Consider the following 24,646-nt stretch of genomic DNA (forward strand, 5'->3'; position numbering starts at 1 on the left):
CCTCAATGCCGTGAGACTGTTTTCTGCCCATTTAGTCAATGCTCTATCCACATAGCTGAGCAGAAGTGGGTTTGATTTTGCTGCCATTATATCAGAAACATTTCTCAGTCTAACATGCTGCATATTTGGTGAGTGTATATCTGGTTGGCAAAGGTTAATTCCCAGCTCTCTCCATGGCAGCTTATGAAATCCCACCTCCCTGTCACTACGACCACACGTGCTCCTCGTTTGATGGAACAACTTTTCACTCCAACTCTGCTCAACATAACCAGACCAGGTCAGCGAGCTCCAGCAGCCCACATGGCCGAGTGCAGCTCATCCTGGAGAATAAGGTATTGTGGCAACGATTCCACAGTGTGGGTAATGAGATGATCATCACGAAAGCTGGGAGGTATGTGGACGAGACTCGAGTTTTCTTATTGTGTGACCTGTTTACTCTGAGAATGGAGGATGAGGTCTGCAGCCCTTGACCTCTGGTTTACAATACGAAGGAGCCTTTGTCAAAGAAGAAGTCCCTGCAGACCGACCAATATTTCTGACCATCTCAGTGATTTCATAAATTTCATCCAGTGAAATGAATTTAAATTTGCACGGATTCTGACTGACTGTTTGATAACTTTCTGCACAGTGTTTATCTAATTGTGTTTGCATTTCCTCACTCTGCAGGTTATCATTTTATACAGTCACCCTGCACCGATACAGTCACCCTGCACCGATACAGTCACCCTGCACCGATACAGTCACCCTGCACCGATACAGTCACCCTGCACCGATACAGTCACCCTGCACCGATACAGTCACCCTGCACCGATACAGTCACTGATACAGTCACCCTGCACCGATACAGTCACCCTGCACCGATACAGTCACCCTGCACCGATACAGTCACCCTGCACCGATACAGTCACCCTGCACCGATACAGTCACCCTGCACCGATACAGTCACCGACACAGTCACCCTGCACCGATACAGTCACCCTGCACCGATACAGTCACCGACACAGTCACCCTGCACCGATACAGTCACCCTGCACCGATACAGTCACCCTGCACCGATACAGTCACCCTGCACCGACACAGTCACCCTGCACCGACACAGTCACCCTGCACCGATACAGTCACCCTGCACCGATACAGTCACCCTGCACCGATACAGTCACCCTGCACCGATACAGTCACCCTGCACCGACACAGTCACCCTGCACCGATACAGTCACCCTGCACCGATACAGTCACCCTGCACCGATACAGTCACCCTGCACCGACACAGTCACCCTGCACCGATACAGTCACCCTGCACCGATACAGTCACCCTGCACCGATACAGTCACCCTGCACCGATACAGTCACCCTGCACCGATACAGTCACTGATACAGTCACCCTGCACCGATACAGTCACCCTGCACCGATACAGTCACCCTGCACCGACACAGTCACCCTGCACCGATACAGTCACCCTGCACCGATACAGTCACTGATACAGTCACCCTGCACCGATACAGTCACCCTGCACCGATACAGTCACCCTGCACCGATACAGTCACCCTGCACCGATACAGTCACCGACACAGTCACCCTGCACCGATACAGTCACCCTGCACCGATACAGTCACCCTGCACCGATACAGTCACCCTGCACCGATACAGTCACCCTGCACCGATACAGTCACCCTGCACCGATACAGTCACCCTGCACCGATACAGTCACCCTGCACCGATACAGTCACCGACACAGTCACCCTGCACCGATACAGTCACCCTGCACCGATACAGTCACCGACACAGTCACCCTGCACCGATACAGTCACCCTGCACCGATACAGTCACCCTGCACCGACACAGTCACCCTGCACCGACACAGTCACCCTGCACCGATACAGTCACCCTGCACCGATACAGTCACCCTGCACCGATACAGTCACCCTGCACCGATACAGTCACCCTGCACCGACACAGTCACCCTGCACCGATACAGTCACCCTGCACCGATACAGTCACCCTGCACCGATACAGTCACCCTGCACCGATACAGTCACCCTGCACCGACACAGTCACCCTGCACCGATACAGTCACCCTGCACCGATACAGTCACCCTGCACCGATACAGTCACCCTGCACCGATACAGTCACCCTGCACCGATACAGTCACTGATACAGTCACCCTGCACCGATACAGTCACCCTGCACCGATACAGTCACCCTGCACCGATACAGTCACCCTGCACCGATACAGTCACTGATACAGTCACCCTGCACCGATACAGTCACCCTGCACCGATACAGTCACCCTGCACCGATACAGTCACCCTGCACCGATACAGTCACCGACACAGTCACCCTGCACCGATACAGTCACCCTGCACCAATACAGTCACCCTGCACCGATACAGTCACCCTGCACCGATACAGTCACCCTGCACCGATACAGTCACCCTGCACCGATACAGTCACCCTGCACGGATACAGTCACCCTGCACCGATACAGTCACCCTGCACCGATACAGTCACCCTGCACCGATACAGTCACCCTGCACCGATACAGTCACCCTGCACCGATACAGTCACCCTGCACCGATACAGTCACCCTGCACCGATACAGTCACCCTGCACCGATACAGTCACGCTGCACCGATACAGTCACCCTGCACCGATACAGTCACCCTGCACCGATACAGTCACCCTGCACCGATACAGTCACTGATACAGTCACCCTGCACCGATACAGTCACCCTGCACCGATACAGTCACCCTGCACCGATACAGTCACCCTGCACCGATACCGTCACCCTGCGCCGATACAGTCACCCTGCGCCGATACAGTCACCCTGCGCCGATACAGTCACCCTGCGCAGATACAGTCACCCTGCACTGATACAGTCACCCTGCGCCGATACAGTCACCCTGCGCCGATACAGTCACCCTGCACCGATACAGTCACCCTGCACCGATACAGTCACCCTGCACCGATACAGTCACTGATCGCACCGATACAGTCACCCTGCACCGATACAGTCACCCTGCACCGATACAGTCACCCTGCACCGATACAGTCACCCTGCACCGATACAGTCACCCTGCACCGATACAGTCACCCTGCACTGATACAGTCACCCTGCACTGATACAGTCACCCTGCACCGATACAGTCACCCTGCACCGATACAGTCACCCTGCACCGATACAGTCACCCTGCACCGATACAGTCACCCTGCACTGATACAGTCACCGATACAGTCACCCTGCATCGATACAGTCACCCTGCACCGATACAGTCACCCTGCACCGATACAGTCACCCTGCACTGATACAGTCACTGATACAGTCACCCTGCACCGATACAGTCACCCTGCACCGATACAGTCACCCTGCACTGATACAGTCACCCTGCACCGATACAGTCACTGATACAGTCACCCTGCACCGATACAGTCACCCTGCACCGATACAGTCACCCTGCACCGATACAGTCACCCTGCACCAATACAGTCACCCTGCACTGATACAGTCACCCTGCACCGATACAGTCACCGATACAGTCACCCTGCACCGATACAGTCACCCTGCACCGATACAGTCACCCTGCACCGATACAGTCACTGATGCAGTCACCCTGCACCGATACAGTCACCCTGCACCGATACAGTCACCCTGCACTGATACAGTCACCCTGCACCGATACAGTCACCCTGCACCAACACAGTCACCCTGCACCGATACAGTCACCCTGCACTGATACAGTCACCCTGCACTGATACAGTCACTGATACAGTCACCCTGCACCGATACAGTCACTGATACAGTCACCCTGCACCGATACAGTCACCCTGCACCGATACAGTCACCCTGCACTGATACAGTCACCCTGCACCAATACAGTCACCCTGCACTGATACAGTCACCCTGCACCGATACAGTCACCCTGCACTGATACAGTCACCCTGCACCGATACAGTCACCCTGCACCGATACAGTCACCCTGCACCGATACAGTCACCCTGCACCGATACAGTCACCCTGCACCGACACAGTCACTGATACAGTCACCCTGCACCGATACAGTCACCCTGCACCGATACAGTCACCCTGCACCGATACAGTCACCCTGCACCGATACAGTCACCCTGCACCGATACAGTCACCCTGCACCGATACAGTCACCCTGCACTGATACAGTGTGCTTGTCTGCGTGTCTATGTGTGTTTGTTGTGTGTCTGCGTGTCTATGTGTGTTTGTGTTGTGGTCTCTGTGTGTCTATATGTGTTTGTGTTGTGTGTCTGTGTATCTGTGTTGTGTGTCTGTGTGTCTATGTGTGTTTGTGTTGTGTGTCTGTGTATCTGTGTTGTGTGTCTGTGTGTCTATGTGTGTTCGTGTTGTGGTGTCTGTGTCTATGTGTGTTTGTGTTGTGTGTCTGTGTTTGTGTTGTGTGTGTGTGTTTGTGTTGTGTGCCTATGTGTGTTTATGTTGTGTGTTTGTGTGTCTATGTGTGTTTGTTTTATGTGTCTGTGTATTTGTGTGTGTGTTTGTTGTGTGTCTGTGTGTCTATGTGTGTTTGTGTTGTGGTGCCTGTGTGTTTGTGTGTTTGTGTTGTGTGTCTGTGTGTCTATGTGTGTTTGTGTTGTGGTGCCTGTGTGTCTGTGTGTTTGTGTTGGTGTGTTTGTGTGTGCGTGTGTCTGTGTGTGCGTGTTTATATGTGTTTGTGTTGTGTGTTTGTGTTGTGTGTCTGTGTGTTTGTATGTGTGTGTGTGTCTGTGTGTTTGTGTTGTGTCTGTGTGTCTATGCATGTTTGTGTGTGCATGTCTGTGTGTCTATGTGTGTTTGTGTGCGTGTGTCTATGTGTGTTTCTGTGTGCCTGTGTCTGTGTCTATGTGTGTTTCTGTGTGCCTGTGTCTGTGTCTATGTGTGTTTCTGTGTGCCTGTGTCTGTGTCTATGTGTGTTTCTGTGTGCCTGTGTCTGTGTCTATGTGTGTTTCTGTGTGCCTGTGTCTGTGTCTATGTGTGTTTCTGTGTGCCTGTGTCTGTGTCTATGTGTGTTTCTGTGTGCCTGTGTCTGTGTCTATGTGTGTTTCTGTGTGCCTGTGTCTGTGTCTATGTGTGTTTCTGTGTGCCTGTGTCTGTGTCTATGTGTGTTTCTGTGTGCCTGTGTCTGTGTCTATGTGTGTTTCTGTGTGCCTGTGTCTGTGTCTATGTGTGTTTCTGTGTGCCTGTGTCTGTGTCTATGTGTGTTTCTGTGTGCCTGTGTCTGTGTCTATGTGTGTTTCTGTGTGCCTGTGTCTGTGTCTATGTGTGTTTCTGTGTGCCTGTGTCTGTGTCTATGTGTGTTTCTGTGTGCCTGTGTCTGTGTCTATGTGTGTTTCTGTGTGCCTGTGTCTGTGTCTATGTGTGTTTCTGTGTGCCTGTGTCTGTGTCTATGTGTGTGTGTCTGTGTGTCTATGTGTGTTTGTGTGCGTGTGTCTATGTGTGTTTGTATGTGTGCCAGTATCTATGTGTTTGTGTGTGTGTGATACAGCTCAGATCAGGATTAGACATAATGCTGATCATGAATAGTCCCAACAGTTGGCTTCATGTAGATATGGAGATTGACCACTTGAGTGAGGTACGTGTTTATCATGGGACTGAAACCAGTACATGGCTTTCTGGTGGACTGGCAAATTGAGAGAATTGGCTATTCAGCATCCAAAGGAAGTTTGTTTAGTGAATGTGGACTGGAGTCTTTGTGATTCCTTACAGATTGAAGCTCCTAATTCTGTGTTCTGTTGTCTCCCTGACAGGCGGACTTTCCCTCCATGCTGTGTGAGTGTGTCGGGTCTGGACATCCATTCTCAGTACACCATGCTGATGGATATTGTTCCAGTTGATGACATCCGCTATAAATGGCAGTCCAAGTATTGGGAGGCAGGAGGCAAAGCAGAGCCGAATCTCCCGAGGCGATTCTACATCCACCCAGATTCTCCGAGCTTCGGATCTTCATGGATGAGCAAGTCTATCTCCTTCCACAAGCTCAAGCTAACGAACAATACCCTTGACCAGCATGGACATGTAAGATATGAACTTGGAAAACTTCTTACTCAATAGAGTGGACCTGTTTCTACTAGATACCTAACAGTCAGCTCAACCTCAGCATAAAGTACTGGCTCAGCATGAGGTACTGCCTCAGCATGAGGTACTCCCTCAGAATGAGGTATTCCCTCAGCATGAGGTACTCCCTCAGCATGAGGTACTGCCTCAACATAAGATATTGCCTCAACATGAGGTACTGCCTCAGCTTGAGGTACTTACTCAACATGAGTAACTCTCTCAGCCGAGGTACTCCTTCAGCATGAGGTACTGCCTCACCATGAGGTCCTCGCTCAGCATGAGGTACTGCCTCAACATGAGGTATTGCCTCAACATGAGGTACTCCCTCAACATGAGGTACTCCCTCAACATGAGGTACTCCCTCAACATGAGGTACTCCCTCAACATGAGGTACTCCCTCAACATGAGGTACTCCCTCAACATGAGATACTCCCTCAACATGAGGTACTCCCTCAACATGAGGTACTCCCTCAACATGAGGTTCTCCCTCAAGATGAGGTTATTTGCAAACATGAGGTACTCCCTCAGCATGAGGTAATGCCTCAACATGTGATACTCCCTCAACATGAGGTTATTCTTCAACATGAGGTACTCCCTCAGCATTAGGTATTGCTTCAACATGGGGTACTTCCTCAGCATGAGTTACTCCCTCAGCATGAGATGTTGCCTCAACATGAGTTAGTCCCTCAACAGGAGTCACTCCCTCAACACGAGTTACTCCCTCGACATGAGTTACTCCCTCGGCATGAGTTACTCCCTTGACATGAGGTTCCATTTGTATTGGAGGTTCAGGTTTACAATTGGTTTGTTAAACATTATGTGAACATTAAAGGAATATTTACACTGATAAATGGATGAGAAGTTTTTTTGATTCCTTTGTGGGGTGTGAGTGTTACTGAATAGGCTGGTATTTGTCGCTCATCCTAATTGCCCTTGAGAAGGTGGTACTGACAGGCAGGGGTATATCCATTCATTTCCCGCCTGGTTCTGACGGGTTGACATTGCTATTAATGAATTAGGAACTTCAGTGAAAATTAATTTTCACTCTTGAGGATTATACTTGTTGACTGGTGCAAACATTAGTCTGGCTACAGTATAAACGATAGAAGATAGAAGATGATAGAAGGTATTCATTGTTGATGGTTAGATTCTGAGGGAGTTCCTTGTCAATGATTATCTTCTCCTTTAGATGTCAGTTCTTACCATTACATGGGGATACACCAAGGTATAGCCCTATGTACAGTAGGACCATTGAGCTGTAGCATAGTATAGAGTAACACAGTACACTAGCCATTACCTAAACACGTACTCTGGAGCCAGAGTAAAGAGAAACCCTCCCTTTCCTTAATCAGTTGTCATCTCTGCAAAGCTGCCACCCAGTTTGCAGCTTCACTGAATGCTGAGTGATCAGTTTTATTTCCCTTGGCCCTGCTGCTGATGGGCCAGTCAGTCGCTCACACATGCGCTACCTCCTGGGATTTTCTACCTTCTCAGACAGATGGGAGTGAGAGTTCAATCATGTGCACTGTGCCAACATCCTGGGGATTACCATTGACCAGAAACTGAACTAGACTAGCCATATAAATACTGGGACTGCAACTAGATTAGAGGCTCGGAATTTTGCAGCGAGTAGCTCACCTCCTGACCCCCCCAAAGTCTGTCTACCATCTATCTACAAGACACATGTCAGGAGTGTAATGGAATACTCTCCACTTGCCTGGATGAGTGCAGCTCCAACAACACTCTAGAAGCTCAACACCATCCAGGACAAAGCAGTCCTGCTTGATTGCTTGCCCTTCCAAAAACATTCAAACCCACCACCACCGAAGCACAGTAGCAGCAATGTGTATCATCTACAAGATACATTGCAGTAACTCACAAAGACTTTCTCGAAAAGTCCTTCCAAACCCGTAGCTTCTATCATCTAGAGGGATAAGAGCAGCAGATACCTTGGAACACCACAACCTCCCAGTTCCTCCCCAAGTCACTCACCATCCTGACTTGAAATATATCGCCATTCCTTCACTGTTGTTGGGTCACAATCCTGGAACTCCCTCCCTGTGGAGGGAGCCGACAGCACTGTGGGTGTACCCACACCACATGGACTGCAGGGGTTCAAGAAGGTGGCTCACTGTCACCATATTAAGGCAATAAGAAGCACTGCTGTTTACCGGGTTCGATCCCGGCCCTGGGTCACTGTCTGTGTTGTGTTTGCACATTCTCTCTGTGTCCGCGTGAGTCTCACCTCCACAATCCAAAGATGTGCCGGGTAGGTGGATTGGCCACGCTCAATTGCCCCTTAATTGGAAAAAGAATAATTGGGTACTTTAAATTTTTTAAAAATAAGACAATTATAGGCCTACCGTCAGTGACACCTACTTCTCATGAAAGAATAAATAACTATTCAGAAATGTATCCTCTTAAATTGGGTTTAGGGGATTTGGTAATCTGATAACTCTGGTTTGACCACCCAGCTCCAACTTCCATGCTACCTCAATTGATCACCTGACTTGAAGATACTTTGACTCAATACATGGGGCAAGGGTCCTTCCTGTAGCTTCTTGTTTATTGCCTGTCTATTCATTTATTTCCCCCTTTCTTTCATTGTTGCCATTACATTTTTGATCCATGGATGATTTATGGACCTGTAACTTTAAGGCAGACTGCCATTTTAATTCAAGCAGAAGGATCCAGGTGGCTGTGCTGACTTATAATGGTGATTGCTGATTGGCCGATGTCAGTGATGACTCAGTTTAAAAAAAAAAAAATTTAGAGTGTCCAATTCATTTTTTCCAATTAAGGGGCAATTTAGCGTGGCCAATCCACCTGGCCTGCATATCTTTGGGTTGTGGGGGCGAAACCCACGCAAACACGGGGACAATGTGCAAACATCACACGGACAGTGACCCAGAGCCAAGATCGAACCTGGGACCTCGGCGCCATGAGGCAGCAGTGGTAACCCACTGCTGCCATAGTGATGACTCAGTTTGATTGATGTGGCTGGTGGCCAATGAATTGGTCTAAAAGGCTGTGCTCGGCCTGGTAACAGGTTGTGTTTGGATATTATTCCTCTGCAGTGTTTTTCAGAGTCATGAGGTACCATTTTAATACCACATTTGCTGTTGGGAGTAGAGGGAAAAGATCCAGCAAAATCCCCTCCAGAAAACCTGTGCTAAGACTCCAAAAGAGAATCCAATTTACTTTATCTCTCAAATAAGCCTGTGAATGTTGGATTCCTGAAGGCAGGGTCTGAGGGCAGGCAACAAACTGAGAGCAAAACCTGATGAAACAGGGACTCTGTCTCACCAGGACAATTGTGAGTACAGGCTATAAAAGAAGGACTGTGATTCTCAAGCTTCTGTGGAGAAGGCCTTAAAAGGACTCAGCATCTGAAGCAAAGACTCTTACCTTTTGACCTTCATCCTTATTATTTTCAACTCTTTCCACCCCTCTGTGTTTGTCTGTCTTGTGCGTGCATGGGTGGAGGATGGGACAGTTAAAGGGGGTATTAGCTTGTCGTTAACCAGTTGTATTTACTGTATATGTCATGATGGTTCTTGTTATAAATCAACAGTAATCATGTTTACATTTACAAACCTGGTGACTGTAATTATTGTGTAGCCAAGCGGCTAAAGACTCCAGGTATTTTTATCAGACTTATTGGTTCATTCACTTTTTAAAAAAAATAATTTTTATTGAAATTTTTACAAAATATAAACATCTTAACTCTATTAACAAACAACCGCGGTAACACCCCAAGAACAATACCCCCCCAACTTCAAGAGCAACTTCAAACAAAAGGAAAAAGAAAAAAAAACCAAAAGATCACCCAAACAACAAAAGGGAAAGAGATAGCACCCGCCACATCCCACAGACCCATGTGCACAGTTCTCCCTCCCCCCAATCCAAACCCCCCCCCCCCCCTCCCTCCCCCTGGGTTGCTGCTGCTGTCAGCCTATTTCCCTACCGTTCCGCCAGGAAGTCCAGGAAAGGCTGCCACTGCCTGAAAAACCCTTGTACTGATCCTCTCAGGGCAAATTTCACTCTCTCCAATTTAATGAACCCTGCCATATCCGAGATCCAGGCCTCCACGCTTGGGAGCCTCGTATCCTTCCATTGGAGCAAGATCCTCCGCCGGGCTACTAGGGACGCAAAGGCCAGGACACCGGCCTCTATAGCCTCCTGCACTCCCGGCTGGTTCATTCACTTTTGTTGCGAACCTGGTGTATTGGGGTTGGAATTGACCGCACACTAGCCCAGGGTGTCGCAACAATGGAATCAAACCGCAGATAGGATGGAAGCAGGGGCAGCACGGTGATGCAGTGGTTAGCACTGCAGTCCAACAGCATCGAGGATCCGGGTTCGATTCTGGCCCGGGTCACTGTCCGTGTGGAGTTTGCACATTCTCCCCGTGTTTGCATCGGTTTCATCCCCACAACCCAAAGATGTGCAGGGTAGGTGGATTGGTCACGCTGAATTGCCCCTTAATTGGAAAAAAAAGAATTGGGTACTCTAAATTTTAAAGAAGGATGGAGACAATGGAAAGCCATTGGAACGAAGAAATGGGGAAAGTGTAGAATGATGGTGGAATGAATATGGACTGAATAACCTGCCTCACCCTGTGCATGTTTTCTGCTTTAAACATTGATACAATTTCTGGCAGCTGTCTAACCTCAGGCAGGAATTTGCTCTTTCAGGTTATCCTGCATTCGATGCACAGATACCAGCCTCGCTTCCATATTGTACAGTCCAATCACTTGTACAGTCTCCACTGGAACAGCTGCGCCACATTTGTGTTCCCTGAGATGGCCTTCATTGCAGTAACAGCCTACCAGAATACCCAGGTAACCATCCCATCATGGCCTCTACAATGCTCTGTCGCCACAGCCATTCAAACAGAGCTGCCAAATGGAGATTCCACTGGTTTTCTGATTTGAGAGACCTGACCTGTTTGAATCACAGTGCATATTTACAATCCATTATTCAATCTTTGGGGGACTCTGTGTTGCAGTAACTCTGGGTGTCACAGTGACTCTTGGTGTTCCAGAGTCACTGTGATACCGAGAGGACAACAGGGTGGCACAGTGGTTAACACTGCTGCCTTTCAGCGCCAGGGACCCGGGTTCGATTCTGGCCTTGGGTGACTGTCCGTGTGGAGTCATAAAACAAAGAACAAAGAAAAGTACAGCACAGGAACAGGCCCTTCGGCCCTCCAAGCCCGTGCCGACCATGCTGCCTGACTAAACTACAATCTTCTACACTTCCTGGGTCCGTCTCCCTCTATTCCCATCCTATTCATGTATTTGTCAAGATGCCCCTTAAATGTCACTATCGTCCCTGCTTCCATCACCTCCTCCGGCAGCGAGTTCCAGGCACCCACTACCCTCTGTGTAAAAAAACTTGTCTCGTACATCTCCTCTAAACCTTGCCCCTCGCACCTTAAACCTATGCCCCCTAGTAATTGACCCCTCTACCCTGGGGAAAAGCCTCTGACTAGCCACTCTGTCTATGCTCCTCATAATTTTGTAGACCTCTATCAGGTCGCCCCTCAACCTCAGCCGTTCCAGTGAGAACAAACCGAGTTTATTCAAGTGCTCCTCATAGGTAATGCCCTCCATACCAGGCAACATCCTGGTGAATCTCTTCTGCACCCTCTCTAAAGCCTCCACATTCTTCTGGTAGTGTGGTGACCAGAATTGAACACTATACTCCAAGTGTGGCCTAACTAAGGTTCTATACAGCTGCAACATGACTTGCCAATTCTTATACTCAATGCCTCGGCCAATGAAGGGAAGCATGCCATATGCCTTCTTGACTACCTTCTCCACCTGTGTTGCCCCTTTCAGTGACCTGTGGACCTGTACACCTAGATCTCCCTGACATTCAATATTCTTGTGGGTTCTACCATTCACTGTATATTCCCTACCTGCATTAGACCTTCCAAAATGCATTACCTCACATTTGTCCGGATTAAACTCCATCTGCCATCTCTCCGCCCAAGTCTCCAAACGATCTAAATCCTGCTGTATCCTCTGACAGTCCTCATCACTATCCGCAATTCCACCAACCTTTGTGTCGTCTGCAAACTTACTAATCAGACCAGTTACATTTTCCTCCAAATCATTTATATCTACTACGAACAGCAAAGGTCCCAGCACTGATCCCTGCGGAACACCACTCGTCACAGCCCTCCAATTAGAAAAGCACCCTTCCATTGCTACTCTCTGCCTTCTATGACCTAGCCAGTTCTGTATTCACCTTGCCAGCTCACCCCTGATCCTGTGTGACTTCACCTTTTGTACCAGTCTGCCATGAGGGACCTTGTCAAAGGCCTTACTGAAGTCCATATAGACAACATCCACTGCCCTACCTGCATCAATCATCTTTGTGACTTCTTTGAAAAACTCTGTCAAGTTAGTGAGACACGACCTCCCCTTCACAAAACCATGCTGCCTCTGACTAATACATCCATTTGCTTCCAAATGGGAGTAGATCCTGTCTCAAAGAATTCTCTCCAGTAATTTCCCTACCACTGACGTTAGGCTCACCAGCCTGTAGTTCCCTGGATTATCCTTGCTACCCTTCTTAAGGAACAACATTGGCTATTCTCCAGTCCTCCGGGACATCACCTGAAGACAGTGAGGATCCAAAGATTTTTGTCAAGGCCCCAGCAATTTCCTCTCTAGCCTCCTTTAGTATTCTGGGGTAGATCCCATCAGGCCCTGGGGACTTATCTACCTTAATATTTTTCAAGGCGCCCAACACCTCGTCTTTTTGGATCTCAATGTGACCCAGGCTATCTACACACCCTCCTCCAGACTCAATCAACCAATTCCTCCTCTTTGGTGAATACTGATGCAAAGTATTAATTAGTACCTCGCCCATTTCCTCTGGCTCCACACATAGATTCCCTCCCTGTCCTTCAGTGGGCCAATCCTTTCCCTGGTTACCCCCTTGCTTTTTATGTACGTGTAAAAAGCCGTGGGATTTTCCTTAACCCTATTTGCCAATGACTTTTCGTGACCCCTTCTAGCCCTCCTGACTCCTTGCTTAAGTTCCTTCCTACTTTCCTTATATTCCACACAGGCTTCATCTGTTCCGAGACTTCTCGCCCTGACAAATGCCTCCTTTTTCTTTTTGACGAGGCCTACAATATCTCTCGTTATCCAAGGTTCCTGAAATTTGACGTATTTATCCTTCTTCCTCACAGGAACATGCCGGTCCTGAATTCCTTTCAACTGACTTGAAAGCCTCCCACATGTCAGATGTTGATTTCTCAAACATCCTCCCCCAATCTAGGTTCTTCAGTTCCCGCCTAATATTGTTATAATTTCCCCCAATTTAGCACATTCACCCGAGGACCACTCTTATCCTTGTCCACCAGCACTTTAAAACTTGCTGAATTGTGGTCACTGCTCCCGAAATGCTCCCCTACGGAAACTTCTACCACCTGGCCGGGCTCATTCCCCAATACCAGGCCCAGTACAGCCCCTTCCCTAGTTGGACTGTCTACATATTGTTTTAAGAAGCCCTCCTGGATGCTCCTTACAAACTCCGCCCTGCCTGAGCCCCTAGCACTAAGTGAGTCCCAGTCAATATTGGGGAAGTTGAAGTCTCCCATCATAACAACCCTGTTGTTTTTACTCTTTTCCAAAATCTGTCTACCTATCTGCTCCTCTATCTCCCGCTGGCTGTTGGGAGGCCTGTAGTAATCCCCCAACATTGTGACTGCACCCTTCTTATTCCTCATCTCTACCCATATAGCCTCGCTGCCCTCTGAGGTGTCCTCCCGTGGTACAGCTGTGATATTCTCCCTAATCAGTAGCACAACTCCGCCACCCCTTTTACATCCCCCTCTATCCCGCCTGAAACATCTAAATCCTAGAGCGTTTACACCAGCTGTTTCGCCATGTGTTTAGCTGCTCTATCTTCCTATTTCTAGCCTCATTGGCACGTGGCACAGGGAGTAATCCCGAGATTACAACCCTAGAGGTCCTGTCTTTTAACTTTCTACCTAGCTCCCTGAACTCCTGCTGCAGGACCTCATACCCCTTCCTGCCTACGTCATTAGTACCAATATGTACAACGGCCTCTGCCTGTTTGCCCTCCCCCTTCAGGATGCCCGCAATCCGTTCGGAGACATCCTAGACCCTGGGCACCAGGGAGGCAACATACCACCCTGGCGTCTCTTTCACATCCACAGAAGTGCCTATCTGTGCCCCTGACTATAGAGTCCCCTATGACTATTGCTCTTCTGCGCTTTGACCCTCCCTGCTGAACATCAGAGCCAGCCATGGTGCCACTGCTCTGGCTGCTGCTGTTTTCCCCTGATAGGCTATCCCTCCCGACAGTATCCAAAGGGGTATACCTGTTCGAGAGGGGGACAACCACAGGGGATTCCTGCACTGACTGCCTGCCCCTTCTGGTGGTCACCCATTTCTCTGCCTGCACCTTGGGTGTGACCACATTTATATAACTGCTATCTATGACGCTTTCTGCCACCTGCATGCTCCTAAGTGCATCCAACTGCCGTTCCAACCGAACCATGCGGTCTGTGAAGAGCTCCAGTTGGGTGCACTTTCTGCAGATGAAGCCATCCGGGATGCTGGAAGCCTCCCAGACCTGCCACGTCTCACAGTCAGAGCACTGCACCCCTCTAATTGACATTACGAATCATAGAGGTCAACAGCATTGAAAAGGCCCTTCAGTCCATCCCGTCTGCACCGGTCAAAAACAACAATCTAACTATTTAAAATCCCATTTCCCAGAATTTGGCTCATTGCCTTGTATCCCTTAGCATCGCAAGTGCACATCTAAATACTTCTTGAATGTTAAGAGGGTCTCTGCCCCTACTCTCCTTTCAGGCAGCGAGTTCCACACTCCCAGCACCCTCTGGGTAAAACTATTTCCCCTCACATACCCAAAGCCTCCTGCCCATTCCCTTAAATCTATGACCCCTGGTCATCGATCCCACCATCAAGGGGAAAAGATTCTTCCTGTCTCCTCAATCATTTCCCCCTCAGTTTCCTCTCCTCCAAGGAACATGATCCAAGTCTATCCAATCTCTCTTCATAACCAAAACTCTTCAGCTGAAGAAACATCCTGATAAATCTGCACTGTCAGCATTCCAGTGCTATTACACTCTGATAAATCTGCACTGTCAGCATTCCAGCGCTATTACACTCTGATAAATCTGCACTGTCAGCATTCCAGTGCTATTACATCCTGATAAATCTGCACTGTCAGCATTCCAGTGCTATTACACTCTGATAAATCTGCACTGTCAGCATTCCAGCGCTATTACATCCTGATAAATCTGCACTGTCAGCATTCCAGCGCTATTACATCCTGATAAATCTGCACTGTTAGCATCCAGTGCTATTACATCCTGATAAATCTGCACTGTCAGCATTCCAGTGCTATTACATCCTGATAAATCTGCACTGTCAGCATTCCAGCGCTATTACATCCTGATAAATCTGCACTGTCAGCATCCAGTGCTATTACATCCTGATAAATCTGCTCTGTCAGCATTCCAGCGCTATTACATCCTGATAAATCTGCACTGTCAGCATTCCAGTGCTATTACACTCTGATAAATCTGCACTGTCAGCATTCCAGCGCTATTACATCCTGATAAATCTGCACTGTTAGCATCCAGTGCTATTACATCCTGATAAATCTGCACTGTCAGCATTCCAGCGCTATTACATCCTGATAAATCTGCACTGTCAGCATTCCAGTGCTATTACATCCTGATAAATCTGCACTGTCAGCATTCCAGCGCTATTACATCCTGATAAATCTGCACTGTCAGCATTCCAGCGCTATTACATCCTGATAAATCTGCACTGTCAGCATTCCAGCGCTATTACATCCTGATAAATCTGCACTGTCAGCATTCCAGTGCTATTACATCCTGATAAATCTGCACTGTCAGCATTCCAGTGCTATTACATCCTGATAAATCTGCACTGTCAGCATTCCAGTGCTATTACATCCTGATAAATCTGCACTGTCAGCATTCCAGCGCTATTACATCCTGATAAATCTGCACTGTCAGCATTCCAGTGCTATTACATCCTGATAAATCTGCACTGTCAGCATTCCAGTGCTATTACATCCTGATAAATCTGCACTGTCAGAATTCCGGTGCTATTACACTCTGATAAATCTGCACTGTCAGCATTCCAGTGCTATTACATCCTGATAAATCTGCACTGTCAGCATTCCAGCGCTATTACATCCTGATAAATCTGCACTGTCAGCATTCCAGCGCTATTACATCCTGATAAATCTGCACTGTCAGCATTCCAGCGCTATTACATCCTGATAAATCTGCACTGTCAGCATTCCAGCACTATTACATCCTGATAAATCTGCACTGTCAGCATTCCAGCGCTATTACATCCTGATAAATCTGCACTGTCAGCATTCCAGCGCTATTACATCCTGATAAATCTGCACTGTCAGCATTCCAGCGCTATTACATCCTGATAAATCTGCACTGTCAGCATTCCAGTGCTATTACATCCTGATAAATCTGCACTGTCAGCATTCCAGCGCTATTACACCCTGATAAATCTGCACTGTCAGCATTCCAGCGCTATTACATCCTGATAAATCTGCACTGTCAGCATTCCAGTGCTATTACACCCTGATAAATCTGCACTGTCAGCATTCCAGTGCTATTACATCCTGATAAATCTGCACTGTCAGCATTCCAGCACTATTACATCCTGATAAATCTGCACTGCCAGCATTCCAGCGCTATTGCACCCTGATAAATCTGCACTGTCAGCATTCCAGTGCTATTACATCCTGATAAATCTGCACTGTCAGCATTCCAGTGCTATTACATCCTGATAAATCTGCACTGTCAGCATTCCAGTGCTATTACACCCTGATAAATCTGCACTGTCAGAATTCCAGTGCTATTACATCCTGATAAATCTGCACTGTCAGCATTCCAGTGCTATTACACCCTGATAAATCTGCACTGTCAGCATTCCAGTGCTATTACATCCTGATAAATCTGCACTGTCAGCATTCCAGCGCTATTACATCCTGATAAATCTGCACTGTCAGCATTCCAGTGCTATTACATCCTGATAAATCTGCACTGTCAGCATTCCAGTGCTATTACACTCTGATAAATCTGCACTGTCAGCATTCCAGCGCTATTACATCCTGATAAATCTGCACTGTCAGCATTCCAGCGCTATTACACTCCTGATAAATCTGCACTGTCAGCATTCCAGCGCTATTACATCCTGATAAATCTGCACTGTCAGCATTCCAGCGCTATTACATCCTGATAAATCTGCACTGTCAGCATTCCAGTGCTATTACATCCTGATAAATCTGCACTGTCAGCATTCCAGCGCTATTACATCCTGATAAATCTGCACTGTCAGCATTCCAGTGCTATTACATCCTGATAAATCTGCACTGTCAGCATTCCAGTGCTATTACATCCTGATAAATCTGCACTGTCAGCATTCCAGCGCTATTACATCCTGATAAATCTGCACTGTCAGCATTCCAGTGCTATTACATCCTGATAAATCTGCACTGTCAGCATTCCAGCGCTATTACATCCTGATAAATCTGCACTGTCAGCATTCCAGTGCTATTACATCCTGATAAATCTGCACTGTCAGCATTCCAGCACTATTACATCCTGATAAATCTGCACTGTCAGCATTCCAGCGCTATTACATCCTGATAAATCTGCACTGTCAGCATTCCAGTGCTATTACATCCTGATAAATCTGCACTGTCAGCATTCCAGTGCTATTACATCCTGATAAATCTGCACTGTCAGCATTCCAGTGCTATTACACCCTGATAAATCTGCACTGTCAGCATTCCAGTGCTATTACATCCTGATAAATCTGCACTGTCAGCATTCCAGTGCTATTACATCCCTGATAAATCTGCACTGTCAGCATTCGAGTGCTATTACATCCTGATAAATCTGCACTGTCAGCATTCCAGCGCTATTACATCCTGATAAATCTGCACTGTCAGAATTCCAGTGCTATTACATCCTGATAAATCTGCACTGTCAGCATTCCAGTGCTATTACACTCTGATAAATCTGCACTGTCAGCATTCCAGCGCTATTACATCCTGATACATCTGCACTGTCAGCATTCCAGCGCTATTACACTCTGATAAATCTGCACTGTCAGCATTCCAGCGCTATTACATCCTGATAAATCTGCACTGTCAGCATTCCAGCGCTATTACATCCTGATAAATCTGCACTGTCAGCATTCCAGTGCTATTACATCCTGATAAATCTGCACTGTCAGCATTCCAGCGCTATTACATCCTGATAAATCTGCACTGTCAGCATTCCAGTGCTATTACATCCTGATAAATCTGCACTGTCAGCATTCCAGTGCTATTACATCCTGATAAATCTGCACTGTCAGCATTCCAGCGCTATTACATCCTGATAAATCTGCACTGTCAGCATTCCAGTGCTATTACATCCTGATAAATCTGCACTGTCAGCATTCCAGCGCTATTACATCCTGATAAATCTGCACTGTCAGCATTCCAGTGCTATTACATCCTGATAAATCTGCACTGTCAGCATTCCAGTGCTATTACATCCTGATAAATCTGCACTGTCAGCATTCCAGTGCTATTACATCCTGATAAATCTGCACTGTCAGCATTCCAGTGCTATTACATCCTGATAAATCTGCACTGTCAGCATCCAGTGCTATTACATCCTGATAAATCTGCACTGTCAGAATTCCAGTGCTATTACATCCTGATAAATCTGCACTGTCAGCATTCCAGCGCTATTACATCCTGATAAATCTGCACTGTCAGCATTCCAGTGCTATTACATCCTGATAAATCTGCACTGTCAGCATTCCAGCGCTATTACATCCTGATAAATCTGCACTGTCAGCATTCCAGCGCTATTACATCCTGATAAATCTGCACTGTCAGCATTCCAGTGCTATTACATCCTGATAAATCTGCACTGTCAGCATTCCAGTGCTATTACATCCTGATAAATCTGCACTGTCAGCATTCCAGCGCTATTACATCCTGATAAATCTGCACTGTCAGCATTCCAGTGCTATTACATCCTGATAAATCTGCACTGTCAGCATTCCAGCGCTATTACATCCTGATAAATCTGCACTGTCAGCATTCCAGTGCTATTACATCCTGATAAATCTGCACTGTCAGCATTCCAGTGCTATTACATCCTGATAAATCTGCACTGTCAGCATTCCAGTGCTATTACATCCTGATAAATCTGCACTGTCAGCATTCCAGTGCTATTACATCCTGATAAATCTGCACTGTCAGCATCCAGTGCTATTACATCCTGATAAATCTGCACTGTCAGCATTCCAGTGCTATTACATCCTGATAAATCTGCACTGTCAGCATTCCAGCGCTATTACATCCTGATAAATCTGCACTGTCAGCATTCCAGTGCTATTACATCCTGATAAATCTGCACTGTCAGCATTCCAGCGCTATTACATCCTGATAAATCTGCACTGTCAGCATTCCAGTGCTATTACATCCTGATAAATCTGCACTGTCAGCATTCCAGCGCTATTACATCCTGATAAATCTGCACTGTCAGCATTCCAGCGCTATTACATCCTGATAAATCTGCACTGTCAGCATTCCAGCGCTATTACACCCTGATAAATCTGCACTGTCAGCATTCCAGTGCTATTACACCCTGATAAATCTGCACTGTCAGCATTCCAGTGCTATTACACTCTGATAAATCTGCACTGTCAGCATTCCAGTGCTATTACATCCTGATAAATCTGCACTGTCAGCATTCCAGTGCTATTACACTCTGATAAATCTGCACTGTCAGCATTCCAGTGCTATTACATCCTGATAAATCTGCACTGTCAGCATTCCAGTGCTATTACATCCTGATAAATCTGCACTGTCAGCATTCCAGTGCTATTACATCCTGATAAATCTGCACTGTCAGCATTCCAGTGCTATTACATCCCTGATAAATCTGCACTGTCAGCATTCCAGTGCTATTACATCCTGATAAATCTGCACTGTCAGCATTCCAGTGCTATTACATCCTGATAAATCTGCACTGTCAGCATTCCAGTGCTATTACATCCTGATAAATCTGCACTGTCAGCATTCCAGTGCTATTACATCCTGATAAATCTGCACTGTCAGCATTCCAGCGCTATTACATCCTGATAAATCTGCACTGTCAGCATTCCAGTGCTATTACATCCTGATAAATCTGCACTGTCAGCATTCCAGTGCTATTACATCCTGATAAATCTGCACTGTCAGCATTCCAGTGCTATTACATCCTGATAAATCTGCACTGTCAGCATTCCAGCGCTATTACATCCTGATAAATCTGCACTGTCAGCATTCCAGTGCTATTACATCCTGATAAATCTGCACTGTCAGCATTCCAGCACTACAGTATTACATCCTGATAAATCTGCACTGTCAGCATTCCAGTGCTATTACATCCTGATAAATCTGCACTGTCAGCATTCCAGTGCTATTACATCCTGATAAATCTGCACTGTCAGCATTCCAGTGCTATTACATCCTGATAAATCTGCACTGTCAGCATTCCAGCGCTATTACATCCTGATAAATCTGCACTGTCAGCATTCCAGCGCTATTACATCCTGATAAATCTGCACTGTCAGCATTCCAGTGCTATTACATCCTGATAAATCTGCACTGTCAGCATTCCAGTGCTATTACATCCTGATAAATCTGCACTGTCAGCATTCCAGTGCTATTACATCCTGATAAATCTGCACTGTCAGCATTCCAGCACTACAGTATTACATCCTGATAAATCTGCACTGTCAGCATTCCAGTGCTATTACATCCTGATAAATCTGCACTGTCAGCATTCCAGTGCTATTACATCCTGATAAATCTGCACTGTCAGCATTCCAGCACTACAGTATTACATCCTGATAAATCTGCACTGTCAGCATTCCAGCGCTATTACATCCTGATAAATCTGCACTGTCAGCATTCCAGTGCTATTACATCCTGATAAATCTGCACTGTCAGCATTCCAGTGCTATTACATCCTGATAAATCTGCACTGTCAGCATTCCAGCGCTATTACATCCTGATAAATCTGCACTGTCAGCATTCCAGCGCTATAACATCCTGATAAATCTGCACTGTCAGCATTCCAGTGCTATTACATCCTGATAAATCTGCACTGTCAGCATTCCAGCGCTATTACATCCTGATAAATCTGCACTGTCAGCATTCCAGTGCTATTACACCCTGATAAATCTGCACTGTCAGAATTCCAGTGCTATTACATCCTGATAAATCTGCACTGTCAGCATTCCAGTGCTATTACACCCTGATAAATCTGCACTGTCAGCATTCGAGTGCTATTACATCCTGATAAATCTGCACTGTCAGCATTCCAGCGCTATTACATCCTGATAAATCTGCACTGTCAGAATTCCAGTGCTATTACATCCTGATAAATCTGCACTGTCAGCATTCCAGTGCTATTACACTCTGATAAATCTGCACTGTCAGCATTCCAGCGCTATTACATCCTGATAAATCTGCACTGTCAGCATTCCAGCGCTATTACATCCTGATAAATCTGCAGTGTCAGCATTCCAGCGCTATTACATCCTGATAAATCTGCACTGTCAGCATTCCAGCGCTATTACACTCTGATAAATCTGCACTGTCAGCATTCCAGTGCTATTACATCCTGATAAATCTGCACTGTCAGCATTCCAGCGCTATTACATCCTGATAAATCTGCACTGTCAGCATTCCAGCGCTATTACATCCTGATAAATCTGCACTGTCAGCATTCCAGCTGCTATTACACTCCTGATAAATCTGCACTGTCAGCATTCCAGCGCTATTACATCCTGATAAATCTGCACTGTCAGCATTCCAGCGCTATTACATCCTGATAAATCTGCACTGTCAGCATTCCAGCGCTATTACATCCTGATAAATCTGCACTGTCAGCATTCCAGCGCTATTACATCCTGATAAATCTGCACTGTCAGCATTCCAGCTGCTATTACATCCTGATAAATCTGCACTGTCAGCATTCCAGCGCTATTACATCCTGATAAATCTGCACTGTCAGCATTCCAGGCTATTACATCCTGATAAATCTGCACTGTCAGCATTCCAGCGCTATTACATCCTGATAAATCTGCACTGTCAGCATTCCAGTGCTATTACATCCTGATAAATCTGCACTGTCAGCATTCCAGCGCTATTACATCCTGATAAATCTGCACTGTCAGCATTCCAGTGCTATTACATCCTGATAAATCTGCACTGTCAGCATTCCAGCGCTATTACATCCTGATAAATCTGCACTGTCAGCATTCCAGCGCTATTACATCCTGATAAATCTGCACTGTCAGCATTCCAGTGCTATTACATCCTGATAAATCTGCACTGTCAGCATTCCAGCGCTATTACATCCTGATAAATCTGCACTGTCAGCATTCCAGTGCTATTACATCCTGATAAATCTGCACTGTCAGCATTCCAGCACTATTACATCCTGATAAATCTGCACTGTCAGCATTCCAGCGCTATTACATCCTGATAAATCTGCACTGTCAGCATTCCAGTGCTATTACATCCTGATAAATCTGCACTGTCAGCATTCCAGCGCTATTACATCCTGATAAATCTGCACTGTCAGCATTCCAGTGCTATTACATCCTGATAAATCTGCACTGTCAGCATTCCAGTGCTATTACATCCTGATAAATCTGCACTGTCAGCATTCCAGCGCTATTACATCCTGATAAATCTGCACTGTCAGCATTCCAGCGCTATACATCCTGATAAATCTGCACTGTCAGCATTCCAGCGCTATTACATCCTGATAAATCTGCACTGTCAGCATTCCAGCGCTATTACATCCTGATAATCTGCACTGTCAGCATTCCAGCGCTATTACATCCTGATAAATCTGCACTGTCAGCATTCCAGTGCACTATTACATCCTGATAAATCTGCACTGTCAGCATTCCAGTGCTATTACATCCTGATAAATCTGCACTGTCAGCATTCCAGCGCTATTACATCCTGATAAATCTGCACTGTCAGCATTCCAGCGCTATTACATCCTGATAAATCTGCACTGTCAGCATTCCAGTGCTATTACATCCTGATAAATCTGCACTGTCAGCATTCCAGCGCTATTACATCCTGATAAATCTGCACTGTCAGCATTCCAGCGCTATTACATCCTGATAAATCTGCACTGTCAGCATTCCAGCACTATTACATCCTGATAAATCTGCACTGTCAGCATTCCAGCGCTATTACATCCTGATAAATCTGCACTGTCAGCATTCCAGGCCTATTACATCCTGATAAATCTGCACTGTCAGCATTCCAGCGCTATTACATCCTGATAAATCTGCACTGTCAGCATTCCAGTGCTATTACATCCTGATAAATCTGCACTGTCAGCATTCCAGCGCTATTACATCCTGATAAATCTGCACTGCCAGCATTCCCAGTGCTATTACATCCTGATAAATCTGCACTGTCAGCATTCCAGCGCTATTACATCCTGATAAATCTGCACTGTCAGCATTCCAGCGCTATTACATCCTGATAAATCTGCACTGTCAGCATTCCAGTGCTATTACATCCTGATAAATCTGCACTGTCAGCATTCCAGTGCTATTACATCCTGATAAATCTGCACTGTCAGCATTCCAGTGCTATTACATCCTGATAAATCTGCACTGTCAGCATTCCAGTGCTATTACATCCTGATAAATCTGCACTGTCAGCATTCCAGCGCTATTACATCCTGATAAATCTGCACTGTCAGCATTCCAGCGCTATTACATCCTGATAAATCTGCAGCTGTCAGCATTCCAGCGCTATTACATCCTGATAAATCTGCACTGTCAGCATTCCAGCGCTATTACACTCTGATAAATCTGCACTGTCAGCATTCCAGTGCTATTACATCCTGATAAATCTGCACTGTCAGCATTCCAGCGCTATTACATCCTGATAAATCTGCACTGTCAGCATTCCAGTGCTATTACATCCTGATAAATCTGCACTGTCAGCATTCCAGCACTATTACATCCTGATAAATCTGCACTGTCAGCATTCCACTGCTATTACATCCTGATAAATCTGCACTGTCAGCATTCCAGCGCTATTACATCCTGATAAATCTGCACTGTCAGCATTCCAGCGCTATTACATCCTGATAAATCTGCACTGTCAGCATTCCAGTGCTATTACATCCTGATAAATCTGCACTGTCAGCATTCCAGCGCTATTACATCCTGATAAATCTGCACTGTCAGCATTCCAGTGCTATTACATCCTGATAAATCTGCACTGTCAGCATTCCAGTGCTATTACATCCTGATAAATCTGCACTGTCAGCATTCCAGTGCTATTACATCCTGATAAATCTGCACTGTCAGCATTCCAGCGCTATTACATCCTGATAATCTGCACTGTCAGCATTCCAGTGCTATTACATCCTGATAAATCTGCACTGTCAGC

General features: G+C 46.6%; 1 protein-coding gene across 1 annotated transcript in view; it reads left to right on the top strand.

The window, feature by feature from the left end:
- The first annotated feature begins 173 nt into the window (after nt 1-173).
- LOC119967598 (T-box transcription factor TBX6-like) overlaps nt 174-24,646 on the top strand; it is a 43,164-nt gene continuing 18,691 nt past the window's right edge. Inside the window, exons 1-3 of the mRNA XM_038800759.1 lie at nt 174-391; nt 5,770-6,037; nt 10,774-10,920. Of these exons, the coding sequence (XP_038656687.1) occupies nt 174-391; nt 5,770-6,037; nt 10,774-10,920 (633 nt within the window). The remainder of the gene's footprint in view (nt 392-5,769; nt 6,038-10,773; nt 10,921-24,646) is intronic.

Source organism: Scyliorhinus canicula, chromosome 1 (genome assembly GCF_902713615.1).
Source record: "Scyliorhinus canicula chromosome 1, sScyCan1.1, whole genome shotgun sequence".
Lineage (NCBI taxonomy): Eukaryota > Metazoa > Chordata > Chondrichthyes > Carcharhiniformes > Scyliorhinidae > Scyliorhinus > Scyliorhinus canicula.